The sequence below is a fragment of the Eucalyptus grandis genome, chromosome 6 (assembly GCF_016545825.1).
Source record: "Eucalyptus grandis isolate ANBG69807.140 chromosome 6, ASM1654582v1, whole genome shotgun sequence".
NCBI lineage: Eukaryota > Viridiplantae > Streptophyta > Magnoliopsida > Myrtales > Myrtaceae > Eucalyptus > Eucalyptus grandis.
Genome location: NC_052617.1, coordinates 43,540,983 through 43,557,665, shown reverse-complemented (window position 1 = coordinate 43,557,665; position 16,683 = coordinate 43,540,983). Strand labels below are relative to the sequence as shown.

The window sequence follows — 16,683 nt, the reverse complement described above, 5'->3', positions numbered from 1 at the left end:
TCCGATGCGGCGGTGGCGAACGAAGGCTCGAGACTGCGGATGCGACGATCGGGCGTGAGGCGGAGGGGCGATCGCCGTGCGGTGGCGGCGAGGAGGCGTCGAGCGCGGTCGCCGATGCGGTGGAGGGAGACGACGGTGTGGCTCGGGTCACCGTCGGCACGGCACGGCGAGGCCGACCTCGCGCCTGGCTGGGCGAGCTCGATCTCGCCCAGATCCGGCGAGGCCGCCGGCCCTCGTCGGTCAGTCGCCGGCCATGGCCGAGGCCGGCGGCCGGCGACCGGCCAAAAGAAGGAAAAAGGAAAAAGGAAAAAGGAAAAAGAAAAAAAGAAATAAAGGAAAAATAAATAAGAAAAATAAGAAAGAAAATAACAAATAAAAATAAAAATATTAAAAAAATAAAAGAAATAAAAAAATTATACAAACTTACCAAACGTGTTTCTATTCTTTTTATATTTCTTAAACGGATTTACCAAACGCGTTTTTTTGTTCAAAAATTGTTCCCTGGAACAGAAACATTTTTTTTTATTTCTGTTCCCAGAAACAATTTTTAAACAGAAACGTTACCAAACGCACCCTAAGTAAGCGAGAATGATAACCATTTTGCTGTAGAAATTAATTTCTAGCTAAAAATATATTTTTGCTTGGCAAGTTTCTAAGTAAAAATATGCATTTAATAAAATTTATGTTGCCTAACTAAATATAAAATTTCTCCCCCTTGAGTTGGCAGCGAATGGCGAGTGGGCGGTTGACAATGAGTGGACAGCCGGTTAGTAGTGAGGGCAAACGATAAAAAGAGTTTTTAGTACTCATTTTTGTTCTAGAAATAAAATAAAATAAAAAGTAAAAAAAAAAAGTGTGTTTTTTTATCGCAACACAAAAAATATTTTGTTGCAAATGAACAAGATATTGAGGAATAGTGCATTTGGAAAACTATTCTTTCCCAAAAACAATTTTTGTTCAAAAATGATTTTTTTATTCAATTCCCAAAAATAATTTTTGATTTTTAAAGATATTTGATAACTATCTAAAATTTCTATATTCATGATAGAAATGCATTTGAAAAAATTATTAATTTTTTTCTTTTAATTTTTAAATACTTTTATTATATTTTTTTTCTCTTCTTCTTTCTCTTTCTTTGTGGTTGGTTATTGGCCACGACAGTGATTAACGATCAGCCGGGCAAGGTCTCACTAGCTCGCTAGAGCCTCCCGAGGCTAGGGTGAGGACCAGCGAGTTCAGCGAAGGCTTGCTTAGCCACCATGAGCCTCCACCTCGTTAAATTTGGGCGAGGCCAAGCCTTGTTGTGGTTCGGCATTGGTGGAGGCTAGTGACGCTCTAATAAGGTTGTCGACCATGATTGAGACGCGATCAACCAAAAGGAAGACAAAGAAGATGAAAGAGAAGATAAGAGAAAAAAAATAAACTTGATTCTAGTAATTGTTCTTGGTGTAATTTTTTTTTTTTTTTTTAATTCTTGATTCTTTTCAAATCTATTTTTGAAAACAAAAAAAATAGATTTTTATTTTCGATAACAAAAATTTATCAAAGATATTTTTGTTCTTTTTTTTTTTGAAGAATAAAAGAGAGAATTAGACTAAAATCTTTCGGCGCAAACTTGTGAATGACGAGAAAAAATGCAACCGGTGAAAAGAGACCCGTCCAAATGATGGGGGCGGGCGGGTCGCTTGGATTTGGATCCGTCGGGCAGCCCGGAAACTGAACGGGTTCACCAAAGCTTGCACGATACACCATGACATCCCCAACATTTTGAGCGCTAAAAACTAAAAAAGTAGCCCACCGCACTCCGCAATTTCAAAGCTTTCTCTCTGTGCGTGCGTGCGTGCCTGTCCGATTTCGGAGCTTCTCGGGGAAGCAAGAGTTTCGGGGGGTGGCGATGGAGTTGGACCTAGATGACGTTTTCAGGGACGACGAGGACGATCCCGACAACGAAGCTCTTTTGGGTTCTGCTTCTTCTTCTTTTTGGCCCCCCTTTTTTTTATCTGTTTCGGCTCGTGCTTGGAGAATGAGTTGAGTTCATGTGCTTGATTTGTTTTGCAGGAAAGGGCAGGAAAGGGCGTCGAGCAAAGAGCTCGTGGTGTACTTGGTCGATGCTTCCCCTAAAATGTTCTCCACCAAATGCCCTTCCGTGACTTTTCGTTCTCTGTTTCCACTCATGTTGAATGCAAATAATTTGTCTCTGAGTTGGCCTCGACTGTTACTTGTGCACTATGTATTGATTTTGACTCGAAACCGTGTCTTAAATCTATGTACTTATCATTAACTGTGAAACTCAAAAACATGTTCGTCTGTTTCTCCTATGTGCAGAACAAAATATTACCTTTGTCAAAGTCCGGCCGCCTCTCCCTAAAAATTAGGAGCACTGAGCCTGTTAGCAATTCTTCCTCAGCTTCTGCTAAACGTAAATGATATGCTTTCAGCGTCCTAACCACTGCTTAGAGAAATGCCTAATGCATATCTTTCATGCCCATTGAACCAAATATGTACCATAAAAAGCTCCAAATTGTATTGGACACCACAGCAATCTGAAATTTCTAAATGTAGCGACAATACAATTTCCATCAAGTAAAGCCACCACGCAACCAAGACAGAGACAGATACAGGACATCAAATGCTAAAAAGCCATAGCTAATAACACCTGTTGTCGTAGAATGACAGGTGCAAAGCTTAATGCGGCCGATAGTAAGCGTACACGGTGTAAAACGTCTGGAGGAGGGTAAGCAGCAAGAGGATAACAGCAGCAAAGAGAGAGAGGCATGTCCACGGACTGCTGAAGCGATCGCGGATGAGGCTTCTCCACCAGACGCTGTACTTGCTCTCGTAGAACTGCTCGCAATAATCATTCACCTCCTTGATTTCGTTGTACAAGTAGCCCAGATTGAGATCGTAAATGACCTCTCTACACTTCATAAACAGTTCCACCACCTCCGTTTCGCTTCCCAGGTGATTGATGATCCCGTGCTTGCGGAAAATCTGAACGTCCCTGGGGCTATTGATCAAACTGTCCCAGAACATTAAGTAATTCGTGAAGAAGGGCTCAGGGTGTTTGACGCTCATTTCATACGCAACGAAATTCAAAAGGACAGAGACGGTATTGTCGTTGATGGACAACTGAGGGACCTGTAGAGTGCCATGATCGAACTCGATGTCCGGTAAGTCGTGGCCCTTCCACTTCTTGAATTGCATACCCGCCTCTTGGAGCTCCGATGCGAAGTGTCGGACGAGGCCCCTCATACTGCCATCAGGATTCAACCACGACTTGACTTGATTCTTTCCCTTCTCGTGGACTTTCTCACTCACCGATTTGAGGAAGGAAGAGCGGAAAACATCGAGCAGATGAGCCTTTGGTTTGTTGGTGTCCAACTTAGATGCAGCATGGTGTTGGGGTAACAGCGGGTCGAAGAAGGTGACCGCGAGTACTTCCAGCGGCACAGCTTGTTGATGATCAATCTTGTTCTTGTTGTTGATCAGCTCGTACAGTTTCTCGAGAACGAAGAACGGCAGTTGGTTCTCAAGCAATAGGAGGTCGCGTTGAACGGTTCGAAGAATCCGGGGGTTACTGAAAATCGGATCGTCCTCAGTTGCCATCCCAGGGAACTGCAAGCAAAAACGGCCTTGATGTAAGCTGAAGGATTAGGGAAGTTAGATCGATGCCTAACTTAGCCTGCATTTTAACTTTCTAAAAGAAAATTATTTTGGTTCGGGGGGGAAAAGACAAGAAATTGCAGATAGAGTCATTGACCACAACTAATTCACTCAAAAATAGTCACAATCCGATAAGTGAAAGACATTGTTTGATATTTAAGCGCGGCTTTACCAGGACACGCTGGTAATTAAGGCGCAATAGTTCGACCACGAAGCAACCATCGACCACCATAATCTTCACATAGTTCTCTCTGGTTATATTATAAAAACTCTCCGAATAACAGGCCCTCGTTTTCTGCTCCAATTTCTGCATGGCTTCCACAAGGTCATCCAAAATCACAGCTTTCGCCATCCGACTGCCATCATCGTCTTCTTCACGTTCACAGCCATTGCACACTCTCTCCCCCTCGGTCGTCCTCGACACTTCTCCGTCCCTTCTCCACCGCTCCAACTTGCCTCCCAGAAGGCGGATTAGAAACCACTTCTTGAGGTCGTCCATGGCTCGAATTCGCCACTTTTCGATGGGACCGATGCCTATCATTTCGGGATGGAATGCGGTATCGTGAACTTTACGCCAGTTATCAGGGACTCTGCCGATGGTCCACGAAATCCTCGCATCGGGAGGGAGCCCTCCGTCGAGGAGGTTCTTGATTTCGATGACCCACTTTGGAGATCGAGGGTTGTTGTTATCGCCCGGAGCCATTGTGGAAAGAATGTAAGCCCCAAAGAAACGGAGAAGAAATTTTAATTCCTGAAGACACATATGCAAGTGCTGGAGACATTAAATAATTAGCAGTGGAGCGAGCTTTCACGTCAGACAATGACAGTCGAGTGTTCAGACAAGTAAAACGCGTGGAGACTGGAGAGAGACGGAGATGAGAGAGCTGGGATCGCCCGCGCAGCACGTACAAAGAAGGAAGAGAATGTCAAAAATGATCCTTATACTATTACTAACGTGGAATTTGGTTCATGAACTTTTGATCGGCTCAATTTAGTCTATAAATTATCGATAAATGTCCGATTTGGTCCATGAACTTTCGATCGACTTAATTTGGTCCATAAACTATTGATAAATATCCAATTTAATCATTCGTTACTGTTTTTCTTTTTTTCTTTTTGGTCCCTGACCCTTGCCAGACACTAGCTTCCCTCTGCCGAGTCGATGGAGGGAAGAGAGAAGAAAAAAAAAAAAAAAAAAAAAAAAAAAAAAGAGAAGAAGAAGGAAAAATAGTAATGAATGACTAAATCGGATATTTATCAATAGTTCAGGGATCAAATTGAGCCGATCAAAAGTTCATGGACAAAATCGGACATTTATCAATCGTTCACAAACTAAATTGAGTCGATCAAAAGTTCGGGGACTAAATTACATATTAAGTAATAATATAGGGACTATTTGTAATATTTTTCCAAAAAAGAACGAAAAGTCTGACTACTTCCAATTCAACTTACACGCGGGCTGACTTCATGCACCAAAAATTGAGTTTGAAATTAGATATAGGAGAGGGTGCCAAAGGAAATATCTTATTTATGTTCACACACACATTACCAATTAGGCAAAAAAATCTTACTACTGCGAATTCAGTTTATATGCGACTTCTTTTTTTGCTTCTGACCCAAAAAAAAAAAAAACTGATGTGCGACCTGACTTCATCCACCCGAAATAGTTGCAAATCAAGAAATTGCTATATTTATGGCAGAATTCTATGTTCCATGCCTAAAAAGTATAGGACCTTTCCTGTGCTGGTAAATTTTAATTTGTGTTAGTTGGTGTCAAAATAATTATTGGTCAACAAGTGACCAACAACAACTTTTTCGAATAACTTGTTGATTTTTTTTTTTTTTTTTTTTGCATCTGGAATAATTTGTTGATAACTCACCAATTTTTAAATAAAATTATGAACTTTTTAAAGTAATGTGTCAATTATCAATTTTTTTTTCAAATATATTAATCCTATATGAAATTACGAACATAAATTATATTGATTTACTAACCTTTGTCTATTAATTTTGGATTATCAACTCTCATTTGAGTGACTTATCAATGTTTAATCGTATTTCTTATTAACTAACCAATTTTGTTTGCAATAATTCCCCAAATTTACTAACTTTGTAGAAACTTTACAAACCTAAATTACCACGACTCGATAAGTTTCGTCGAGAAAATGACATCGCAAGTGTCATAACTTCTATACAATATTTACTTCAATGCCATAATCTTTTCTCTTCTTTTTTTTAAACTAGTTGAATGCTACATTTGTGAAATATAAGTCATATAAAGGCATGTTTGTTTGTATTCTTTTTTGGTTCCCTGGAACACAATTTTTGTTCTTTTGTTCCGGGGAACTAAAAAAGAACAAAAATGCGTTTTTTATACTTTTGTTCTCAGGAACAAATTTGAAATAGAAACAATAAACAAAAAAATTCGTTTCTTGTTCCCGAAAACACTTCCAATAAAACAATTTTTCTCTTTTCTATTTTTTTTCCTTCTCTTTCTTTTCTTCTTCTTTTTCTTTGGCTAGCAACCTCATTGAAGCGTCGCCGGCCCCCAACAAGGCCAAGCTCGAGCTCGCCTAGCCAAGGTGAGGCCACCAACCCTCATCGGCCGGTCGGCCATAGTCGAGGCCGGCGACCAGCCAAAAGGAAGAAAAATGAAAAATGAAAAAAAAAAAAAAAAAAGGAAAAATATTAAAAAATTTAAAAAAAAACAAAAAAAATTATACAAGCTTACCAAACGTATTTTTATTATTTTTATATTTCAGGAACACAAATTTTGTGCGGTTATCAAACGCGTTCTTGTTCAAAAATTGTTCATCGGAATAGAAATAGTTTTTTTTTCTATTTCTCCCACAAACAATTTTTGAACATAAACATTACTAAACGCACCCTAAATCTTATCATCAAAATGCAATTGCAACTTAAATTTTATAAAAAGTACAATCAATTTCAAAATTTGTCAAATTAATTTAATCAAATACTTCCATTAATGTAGTTAATTTAGCTAATGAAAAATGCCGACGTTGAATTTTTAAATTATTTTCTCTCTCATACTTAGCTTTTTAAAAAAATATTTTCTTATTCAAATCTTATTTAAATTAGATTTAAAAGGCTAAAATTTTTATTAAAAAAAAAAACTAGAAAAAAATAATGGTAGGGGACCTTACCAACGGGATGCCTTCGACGCCCATTGTTGGAGGGGTTGGCAGAGGTTGCCAGTCTTGAGCGAGGATGACCAGCTCACAAGCCAAAGGTGAGGCCCGATGAGACTCGCCTAGGTTTGTCTTGCCTAAATCTAGGCGACCTTAGCCCTTGTTTGGGGATGGTGAGCCAAGGACCCTCACCCACTCCGACCCCTCAAGGGATGAGCAGTGGTAGCACCTAAACGGCGAGGCCCCTGCCATTTTTGTTTTTTTGTTTTTTTTTTTTTTTAAGAATAAAAGAATAGAATTAGACTAAAATCTTTCTGCGCAAACTTGTGACTGACGAGAAAAAATGCAACCGGTGAAAAGAGACCCGTCCAAATGATGGGCCGGGCGGGTCGCTTGGATTTGGATCCGTCGGGCAGCCCCGAAACTGAACGGGTTCACCAAAGCTTGCACGATACACCATGACATCCCCAACATTTTGAGCGCTAAAATAGTAATCCACCGCACTCCGCAATTTCAAAGCTTTCTCTCTGTGCGTGTTTGTCCGATTTTGGAGCTTCTCGGGGAAGCAAAGAGTTTCGGGGGTGGCGATGGAGTTGGACCCAGATGACGTTTTCAGGGACGACGAGGACGATCCCGACAACGAAGCTCTTCGGGTTCTGCTTCTTCTTCTTTCTGTTCCCTTCTTTTATCTGTTTCGGCTCGTGCTTGGAGAATGAGTTGAGTTCGTGTGCTTGATTTGTTTTGCAGGAAAGGGCGTCGAGCAAAGAGCTCGTGGTGTACTTGGTCGATGCTTCCCCTAAAATGTTCTCCGCCAAATGCCCTTCCGTGAGTTTTCCTTCGCTACCCCTTCGTCGATTCTTGCCATTCCTGTGTCGAAATTTCAAGTGGCTTCAGTGTCTGGATTCTGCACCGTGTTTCGCTTGTCGCGATCCTTTTGATCCTTCTCGGGATCTTTGCCCCCTCAATAGTTTTGTTTTCTCAGTCAAGAGTCGATGGGTTGCTGGAATTTGCCTGACGTAGTGGTATACGTTTAGTGATCTCTCGTACTGTGGTTGCAAGTAGAAATGGCCACCAATTGTTTTTCTTCAAAAAGATAAGTGAAGATTAACTTATGGTTCACTAGTTCTTGTTGTTTCTTATGTGAAAACTTTCCAGGTTGCTCACCCTTTTGAAGGTGTTCATACTTTTTCGTAGTATGCTGATAACAAATATGTAATCCAAAACTTTGGATGGGAAATTGTTTTTCCATCAGTGATGTCAGGTTGTGGCTCCCCACCAACTTCTGGATGGAGGGTGGTGTATTGAAGTTCGTATCTTTTAACAAGCACTTTTTTGCCATATGCACGAAGCCTTATTACCACATGTTAGATAGAATTTTGCAGCAGTCCCATGTACAATAGTTGCTAACGTTCAATCTTCTTAGCCTTGTAATGCTATGTTTTGTTGTCATTTGATGTTTTTTTGTTTATGGACGTCATGTGTCTAGACTTTTGAACTCGTTGATTTGATTTTTCTCCTTATTACTTTCAAGACTAGCCGACTCGACTGTTCTATATTTGTTAATGAGCAGGAAGATCAGAAGGATGAAAGCCACTTTCAGATTGCCACTAGCTGTATACTGGAATCATTGAAGACTCAAATAATTAATAGATCATATGATGAAGTTGCAGTATGCTTTTTTAACACGGTAAATGCTGATCTGAGGAGCTTCAACATGATTTTAAGTGCTTTGGATACCACTTTCAACGATAGAGTGTCATTGCCATACATGTAGAGTTGAAAGTTGTGGATTCATATAGAAATACAGGGAAATCTTGCACATAATGTCGACTTAATTTTTATATGCCTGCTCATAACTTGAGTTGTGGTAGATACTCATGGTCAGTTCTCATTTGGCAATGATTATTTTCTTCATATTTGCAGAGAGAAAAGAAGAACTTACAGGATTTAAATAATGTATTTGTGTTTAATGTTGCTGATCGGGAGTTCCTGGACAGGCCAACGGCTAAATTCATAAAGGAATTTTCCCGTTTAGAGGGTAAGTGCTGATGGATCAGTTCTGTTACTCATGCATGGTAAAGAACATGTTGCTGTAACAATTGAGTTCATTGGTGCAATGGGAATATTGATCATTTAGACATCTTGAGATAAGTTGTGTTCGACGGAAATTTCTGTGATGGAGTATGAAAATTTCTGATTCTTGACTTGAAAGCTTGCAGAGTTCTTTATGAAAGATATCGGCAGTCAGTATGGCATTGTGTCTGGATCTCGAGAAAATTCACTTTACAATGCTCTTTGGGTGGCACAAGCTCTTTTACGTAAAGGGTATGCTACATAAACTTCTTGAGAGAATCAAAGCAGAATTCTCTCTCTTTTTTTTTTTTTCGCTCGGGGAAGTTGTGTTTATAGTAATTGGTAGTAATTTAGAGTGCAACTATTGCAGATCTGCAAAGACAGCCGATAAACGTATACTTATTTTTACTGATGAGGACGATCCTTTTGGAAACATCAAGGGTGGGGCAAAAGCGGATATGACCAGGACCACTTTGCAGCGTGCCAAAGTATCAACTGCTAGTCACACAACAATTTGTTTACTGTTAGGGACTTTTGCTAATGTCCAATTTGGATTTTTCTAGGATGCACAAGATCTTGGAATATCAATTGAACTTCTTCCCTTGAGTCAGCTAGACAGGGAGTTCAATATTTCGCTTTTCTATGCTGTATACCCTTGCCACTACCCACTTATTTCTCAAGTTGTTATTGACAACCTTCATTTACATTAATGGCAAAAACTTATGAATTTCAGGATTTGATTGGATTGCAAGGTGAGAATCTTGCTCAATTTATGCCTGCTGCTGGAGAGAGGTAAGCCACCTTTTCATTGTTTTCTTTGTAATTTTATAAATGCCATGCTAGGGCCTATTTCTTATTTCTTTTGATGGAATCTGGAACTGGTGCCTTACTTTCTAATGACTTGAGGGACTTTAGTTAACTTAGAACGCAAGGGATAGTTAGCTACTAGAAGGTGTTAACCAAGATACTGAACAAGCCAATAACATATTTATTGTTCAGTTTATTATCATTTAATGGAAATTGAGGAATTTTTGTCATTTGAGTTTACCGTTGACTATTAAAAGGAGAAAATATGTCAATGAAGAAAACTTTGAAACATTAGACCGAGATCAAGGTCATTAAAATTGGCTTCCTGACTAGGATTGCTAGGGTGTTTACTAAATTGTATTGTGAAGATTTTCTAAGCTCTGTGAAATATCCCTAAAAATGTCAGTGGAATAATTAACTTGTGTGAAAAAAGATTAGTTTATATAATAAAATGATTTTTAGAGTAGATGGAGGAAAATATACAGTAAAATATCCCATGTCATAATATTGAGCTATATAATCTCAGGACTTATATAAAACCTGTCTATAATTGAAGCATTCAAATCTTTACTTTAAAAACTAACATTTTGAAAATGTTAGTATGTGTGGATGTTTGGAGAAATTCCCTTATGCAGATGTATGTTGGTTTTGTCATGAGCCAAGTCTAAAAAGAGGAGCTTGTCCAACATTGTGCAATTGGGAAATTAGTGAGCACGTGAGTCACTATAAAAGCGAGGGCTTACAATGACACATCTTCTCAGAAGGTGACTTTCGTCCCACTTCACATTTGTGAACATAGTGGGTGAGCTCCAGATTATAAAAGCGAGTCTGAAGGAGTTCAGGTGGTTTAGTGGGGTGCATGTCTTACAGATGATGTGGGCCTAATGACTTGTGGGGCTTTTTGGAGCCTGTGAAGCTCAAAGTTTTCTGTTGTGAAAACAAAAAAAGTTTGTGACGCTGAAATGGTAACGAACACTGATAAATACGAGTGCAAAATATCGTGTAGGACTTACTAGTGGGTGCGATCTGACTCGTGCTTTTAGCGAGTTGACTTGGGATCTAACCTTGATCCTTCCTATACTTCGATTTTAGCATTATCTGACAAGGCGCTATGCTTTTGACTTGTGAAAATTTGTTTTCTCGAGTAAAAACTCGATTTGACTTCGCTGGCGGAGATCATAGCAAATGAAGAAGAACATTGTTGAATATGAATGAGATTCTATGCAACCAAATATGGCTTAATGGTTTAAATTATAATGAGACAAGGGGAAATAATGGCCAATGTTTAGGTCGATATAAGTTGAGCATAAGTTACCTGGTTTCAAATGCTGTCACCCTTTTCCACATTCTCCACATCTCAAGTTGCCATTAAATCTCTATGCAGTTAAAGATGTGTTTTTCTCAGATGATGGTAGGAGGCTAACTCTCCATGTTATCACGACCATCCCGTGTCTGTGTAACTATGCCTATTTAATGTTCTATCTTTAAGGTTAGTAGTGAAGTATATACTTTCAAATATAGGCTTGATTGGTCAATCAGCAGCATTCACATGCTGATAATAGATATGTTAGGTTATCCTGTCATTCCTTCACCAGCAAAGATATCTGGTAGGTGGCTTGTGATGATAATTTAATGTACTGTTTACTGTCTGATGCTGTCTCAGGATTGCTGATGTCTTTTTTTCCCTTTACATGTCTCCATTCATAATTTATTTATCTCTTCTTAAAATTCAGAATGGAAGATATGAAATATCAACTGAGAAAACGTATGTTCAAGAAGCGCATTGTGAGGAAATTAACATTTTCAGTTGCCAACGGAGTGTCCATTGAAGTGCATACGTATGCTTTTATCCGTCCAACAGTTCTAGGTAGTATTGTCATCATTTTCTCAATAAATGTTGTAATGGTCTTAGCCTGATCCTGAATCTTATCTCGTTTGCAATTGATTCTTATGTCGGTCGCCTTTTATTTTTCAGGGTCAATAACCTGGCTTGATTCAGTCACAAATCAACCCATCAAGGTAAAGCAAGACACTGCTTTGCTTCTGGTTCCTTCTAGTGGATGTTGTATGCCATTATTTATGTACTTGCATATATGAAGTCAGTAACTTATCTCATTTGTTTTGTGCTTTTGTGGATCTGTGCACTTGTTTGTTTGGAAACTTCACTGTGAAAGAGATATTTATATCCTACTTGAAGTTGTAGCTTCTGAGCTTTCTATTTGCCTTTGATGCCATCGCCTGTAGCTTCTGAAATTTCCAATTTATACTCACTCTATTTTGAATTTTTTTAATATGAGGGTGCTTTTTAATCAATTTTGGATCTTCCTGAAACTATGCAGATTGAAAGGTCATTCATCTGTGCTGATACTGGTGCACTGATGCAAGAACCTCCGAAACGTTTTCAAACTTACAAGAAGTATGGTTATTGGCGATTCCATCTTGCCTCTTTTTAAATGCTTTAGTACCAGAGGCTTAACTTTTTGACTTTTACTATCTGGCCCGGCTTCTGCTATTTAGTCAAGATGTCAAGTTTTCAGTGGAGGAACTTTCTGAGATAAAAAGAGTCTCAACTGGACAGCTGCGTCTTCTTGGGTTTAAGCCACTTAGTTGCTTAAAAGATTATCACAACCTGCGGCCGTCTACATTTATTTTCCCCAGTGATGAGGTAACTAACATTTTCAGTCTTTTAGCACAATGTATGTCTTTGCTAGTTTATTCCTCCTTTAAGAACCTTAAAGCATTTTTTAGATGCCTTGGGCAAATTCCAAAGATCTTTTATGTGCAAGACATGCAATTTTCTTGCCTTCGGCAGTGCTCTATTACTTTCAACTCAAGGGCACCTAGTGAAAAGTATCTGAACTGGCATCAGTCAGCTCTAAACTGGAACCGTTTGTCTAATGTTGCCATTGACCATCAATGATTCCTCTCTTGAATTGCTACAACTCTCTCGTCACATTTGATTGGTTCAGGAAAAGTTCAAACTCTTATGCTAATCCTTCCAACATACTTTGTTAAGTACAAATATTAGGTGTGTCAACTTGACCGTGTTACCTATTGGAGGTACTCCTGGAACTAAGTGTTATCTAGGGTATGTATATCTAGTCTATGTGTCCGTCATTCCTGTTGTAACTTATAAAGTAGATTAATGTGACTGTTTGTCAGTGGGCTATCTCCACTCTGCGACGTGGAAGATACATATTATGCAGGTAGATAAGCAAGCGGCCGCATATTTTTAGAGCCTGATACTAATGCTTCCTCTTGGAATTGGGAAGTTTTCGCAACACTTCTCGCAAGATAAATGTATCACTGTTGATTGATTGACTTATTCATAAATGGTGGCTTAGCAGGGGTACTTGTAGGCATACCTGTGTCTATTTCTTGCTTTTCATTTAAGAAATTCATGGCTTATTCATTGAACTATTGCTTGAATTAACTGTTACTAGTGAGCCATTAAGTATATGTATCCTACATTCATGATGTCATCACATTGTTCCCTTAGTTTTCGTGTGTCCTTGAGTTTTATTGTCTTTGTCTAATTCACTTGCATTTGCTCTTCTCACTATTCAATGGCAGGAAGTAATTGGGAGCACTCGAATTTTCATTGCTTTGCACAGATCCATGATACGGCTGAAACGGTTAGTTAGACTTTTCATGCGAGGTGCCTATTCATTTCTCTGTTAACTGTCAAATGTTTGATGTTGGAGAACGTTTAGCTTTGATCATCATTTCAGTCGTTATTCAAGATAGAGCTTTAACACCCTGATGCACATTCAGAATTTTTGGCTTCACTATGTCATGGATAATCATTTTAAATTATGCTTTCCTTTGATTGAGAAACTTTTTGCCTTGCAATGTTGAAGTTGATTTACGATGTTACATTATACGTGGCAATATTCAGTAGAGCAATAATGTGCCAGAACTTTTGAGATTCTGTTGACTATGGTAGGTTAGCTATTAAGGTCTGATAGGGTAACGCATGTTCTACAATGATGCACTTTGTGCTATTCATTGGTAGATATACTGACTAAACCGGTGTTTGATCATTTTCTTTAACAGTTCATCTCGAGCAATATTCAGAACTGAACTATTAGTGCTGTTAAATTGTGTGAAAATCAGCTCCAATTAATAATTTGTTTTGTCATTTCTAGTTTTGCAGTTGCATTCTATGGCACTTCATCTCATTCGCAGTTGGTTGCCCTTGTTGCTCAAGTAAGATGTCACTTAGGGCCTGTTTGTTAATGTTCTTTGTTTCTGTTTATGAACAAAACTTCTGTTTTTTTGTTCCAAGGAACAAAAAAAGAACAAAATGCGTTTGTTTGCGATTTTTTTCCAAATTTATTTTTTTGTTCCCAGGAACACATTTGAAATAGAAACAAGAAACAAGAAATTTTCTTGTTTTTTGAACAATTTTTAAGAACTAATTTTCTTTACTCCTCTCTTTTTCTTCTTCTTTTCTTTTTCTTTTTTCTTTGGCCGGTTGCTGGCCTCAGCCATGACCGGCGATCGGCCGTTGAGGGCTGGCGACCTCGCTGGAGCGCGCCAGCCCCCGGCGAGGCCGAGCGTCGCTGGCCCCTGGCGAGGCCGAGCCTCGCCTTGGCTGGGCAAGCTCGGGCTCGCCTAGATCCGGCGAGCTCAAGCTCGCCCAGCCATTGGTGAGGCCGAGCCTCGCCGGCGCGCGGGGCAAGGCGGGCGAGCTTGGGCTCGCCGGATCTGAGTGAGCCCGAGCTCGCCCAGCCAAGGCGAGGCCGAGCCTTGCCCAACCACGGCGAGGCTTGGCCTTGCCGGGGGCCGGCGAGCCTCGCCGTGGCTGGGTGAGGCCGCCGGCCCTCGTTGGCTAGTCGCCGGCCATGGCCGAGGCTAGCGACCAGCCAAAAAAAAAAAAGAAAGAAAAGTATTAAAAAATTATAAGAAACAAAAAAAGAACACAAATTTACTAATCGCGTTTCTGTTCATTTTTATTCCCGGAACAAGTTTACCAAATGCGTTTTTTTATTCAAAAATTGTTCCCCGGAACAGAAACACTTTTTTTTATTTCTATTCGATGGAACAATTTTTAAACAGAAATGTTACCAATCGCGCTCTTATATGTTTGGTTATTATGCTATTTGTATGATATAATAAACTGTTGCTACTATTTATGTTAAAAATTCTTTTGTCTGTTCATTTCAAGTACCCTAAGTAGACAAGAGAATCACTTGTTACCGGGCCTGATACTTTTGACTTTAATCATCCTTGTATGTAGGTCAAAGATTCCTGTCTACTTTTATGAATTCTCAAGTTTGGGTTCTCGCTTCCTGATAAAATAGAGCACTGACAAGTTTTTCTCGCTTTTTGCTATCACACAGGAAGAAATTATTGATTCCGGAGGACAGGTTGAGCCACCAGGAATGCATTTGATATATCTTCCATATTCTGATGACATCAGACATGCTGAGGAGGTAATAATTGTTTGTTTTGATATTGTTTCAATTGTTCATTTGCCCCATGTTTTTTTTTTCCTCGATTTTATCATCGCTTTTAAGAGAAACCAGTTCTGTAGGCCTAAATATATCATTATTGAAGGTCTCGGTGATATTTTTGCAGCTCCACTCAACTACTAATGCATCCGTGCCTCAAGCAAATGAGGATCAAATTAAGAAGGCTGCTGCTTTAATAAAGCGTATTGACTTGAAGGACTTTTCAGTCTACCAATTTGCAAACCCTGGTAAAAATTTCTGTTTCTTCCACTGGTGGTGGTGCATGCTGAAGGTTTACTTATACTAGTTTCCTTAGGACGAGTTCTATTTAATCTGCAAGTTGTTTATTTACAAGTATGTCTATTTGATTGTGAAGTTGTTACGGTCACTGTATAGATATAGAAGACTTTATAGAGCTAATCTGGCAGCTATTTATAGGATGGACATAATCAATGTTCGCAGATTATTATATGTACAATGTACGTGATTGGATTACTGGAGATAATGAGCTTATTGATGGATATGTGTGTTTATTTTATGGTGCTAAGTGTGGACTGTTGGTTATTCACCTTTGGTAAATGAGTGAATATTACTTGTAATGTGACGACTATGAAATTGTTTTGAAAGGAAAAAAAATTCTCTCCATATGCAGCAACTTATCTTCTACCCTGCGAAGCAATCTTATGGCATGCTAGTTAAGCTACATTTGGTATAGGTCCCACGGTGCCATGTATGTTGGTTTCAATGAATAAATTCTGCAGTACCTTTTGTGTATGTGCCATCAAGATTTATTTGCTTTGATGGTGAACTGTTGGGAAGCGGTTTGAGTTTGTCATGAAAAACTGGACAGGGAGATTTTACTAAAATGCAATCTCTCGTTAAATTTTTGATGTCATTCAGTAACTGAGACATGTGTTGCAGCCTTGCAGAGACATTATGCGGTTTTGCAGGCCCTTGCTCTTGAAGAAGATGACTTGCCAGATATCAAAGATGAAACAGTGCCTGATGAGGAAGGCCTGGCTAGGTAAGGGAAAAGGTTCCTCATGTTAAGAGTCTTCGCATCCCTTTTTAAGTCAGGATGGAATGAGAATTTGATTCTTGGTATCACCTTTGGCTGCCTTTTTATGCTTGCCTGCAGGCCAGGAGTTGTTAATGCGATAGAAGAGTTCAAGCAGTCTGTTTTTGGGGATAAGTATGAGGAAAGCGATAATGCTGGCCATAAAAAGGTGAGCGAGGCATCCAAGAAACGAAAAGCCCTTGCAGATAGTGCTGTTCAGAAATCTGTCCAATATAATTGGGCTGAGCTCGCTGACAGTGGCAAGGTGAAACAGGAAACTCTCTCTTTTGTGTTTCCTCTGCATTTTATTTAATTTGATTTTTGTCAATGCAATTATGGCCTGCAGTTATTGGGCAAGATTTCTCTCGAGTTATCCAGAAGTTGTTTTTCCTGTTCTATCAGGCAGATTATTGTTTTGTTTATTTGTTATGAAGTGCCTTTTGCAACCAAATTAGAGGTTTAGGGTGAATTGCATGAG

At 39.3% G+C, this 16,683-nt stretch overlaps 2 protein-coding genes across 3 annotated transcripts in view; one reads left to right on the top strand and one right to left on the bottom strand.

The window, feature by feature from the left end:
• Positions 1-16,683, top strand: part of LOC104450074 (ATP-dependent DNA helicase 2 subunit KU70) — a 32,964-nt gene that overhangs the window by 15,747 nt on the left and 534 nt on the right. Inside the window, exons 1-18 of one of the 2 annotated variants that reach the window (XM_010064490.3) lie at positions 7,307-7,465; positions 7,560-7,637; positions 8,383-8,499; positions 8,736-8,850; positions 9,032-9,137; positions 9,256-9,373; positions 9,449-9,532; positions 9,619-9,677; positions 11,426-11,559; positions 11,668-11,711; positions 12,032-12,108; positions 12,210-12,357; positions 13,266-13,327; positions 13,841-13,901; positions 15,038-15,130; positions 15,276-15,396; positions 16,070-16,172; positions 16,287-16,470. In XM_010064490.3, the coding sequence (XP_010062792.2) occupies positions 7,400-7,465; positions 7,560-7,637; positions 8,383-8,499; positions 8,736-8,850; positions 9,032-9,137; positions 9,256-9,373; positions 9,449-9,532; positions 9,619-9,677; positions 11,426-11,559; positions 11,668-11,711; positions 12,032-12,108; positions 12,210-12,357; positions 13,266-13,327; positions 13,841-13,901; positions 15,038-15,130; positions 15,276-15,396; positions 16,070-16,172; positions 16,287-16,470 (1,770 nt within the window). In that variant the 5' untranslated portion in view covers positions 7,307-7,399. Of the gene's footprint in view, positions 1-2,068; positions 2,147-7,306; positions 7,466-7,559; positions 7,638-8,382; positions 8,500-8,735; positions 8,851-9,031; positions 9,138-9,255; positions 9,374-9,448; positions 9,533-9,618; positions 9,678-11,425; positions 11,560-11,667; positions 11,712-12,031; positions 12,109-12,209; positions 12,358-13,265; positions 13,328-13,840; positions 13,902-15,037; positions 15,131-15,275; positions 15,397-16,069; positions 16,173-16,286; positions 16,471-16,683 lie in introns of those variants that run through there. The other variant, XM_039315790.1, reaches the window with a different exon arrangement.
• Positions 2,490-4,466, bottom strand: LOC104452054 (UPF0481 protein At3g47200). Its single transcript, XM_010066587.3, has 2 exons — positions 3,836-4,466; positions 2,490-3,615 (listed from the first exon to the last, which is right to left on the bottom strand). The coding sequence occupies exons 1-2, from the start codon at positions 4,424-4,426 to the stop codon at positions 2,686-2,688; spliced, it is 1,521 nt and encodes a 506-aa protein (XP_010064889.3). The 5' UTR covers positions 4,427-4,466; the 3' UTR covers positions 2,490-2,685.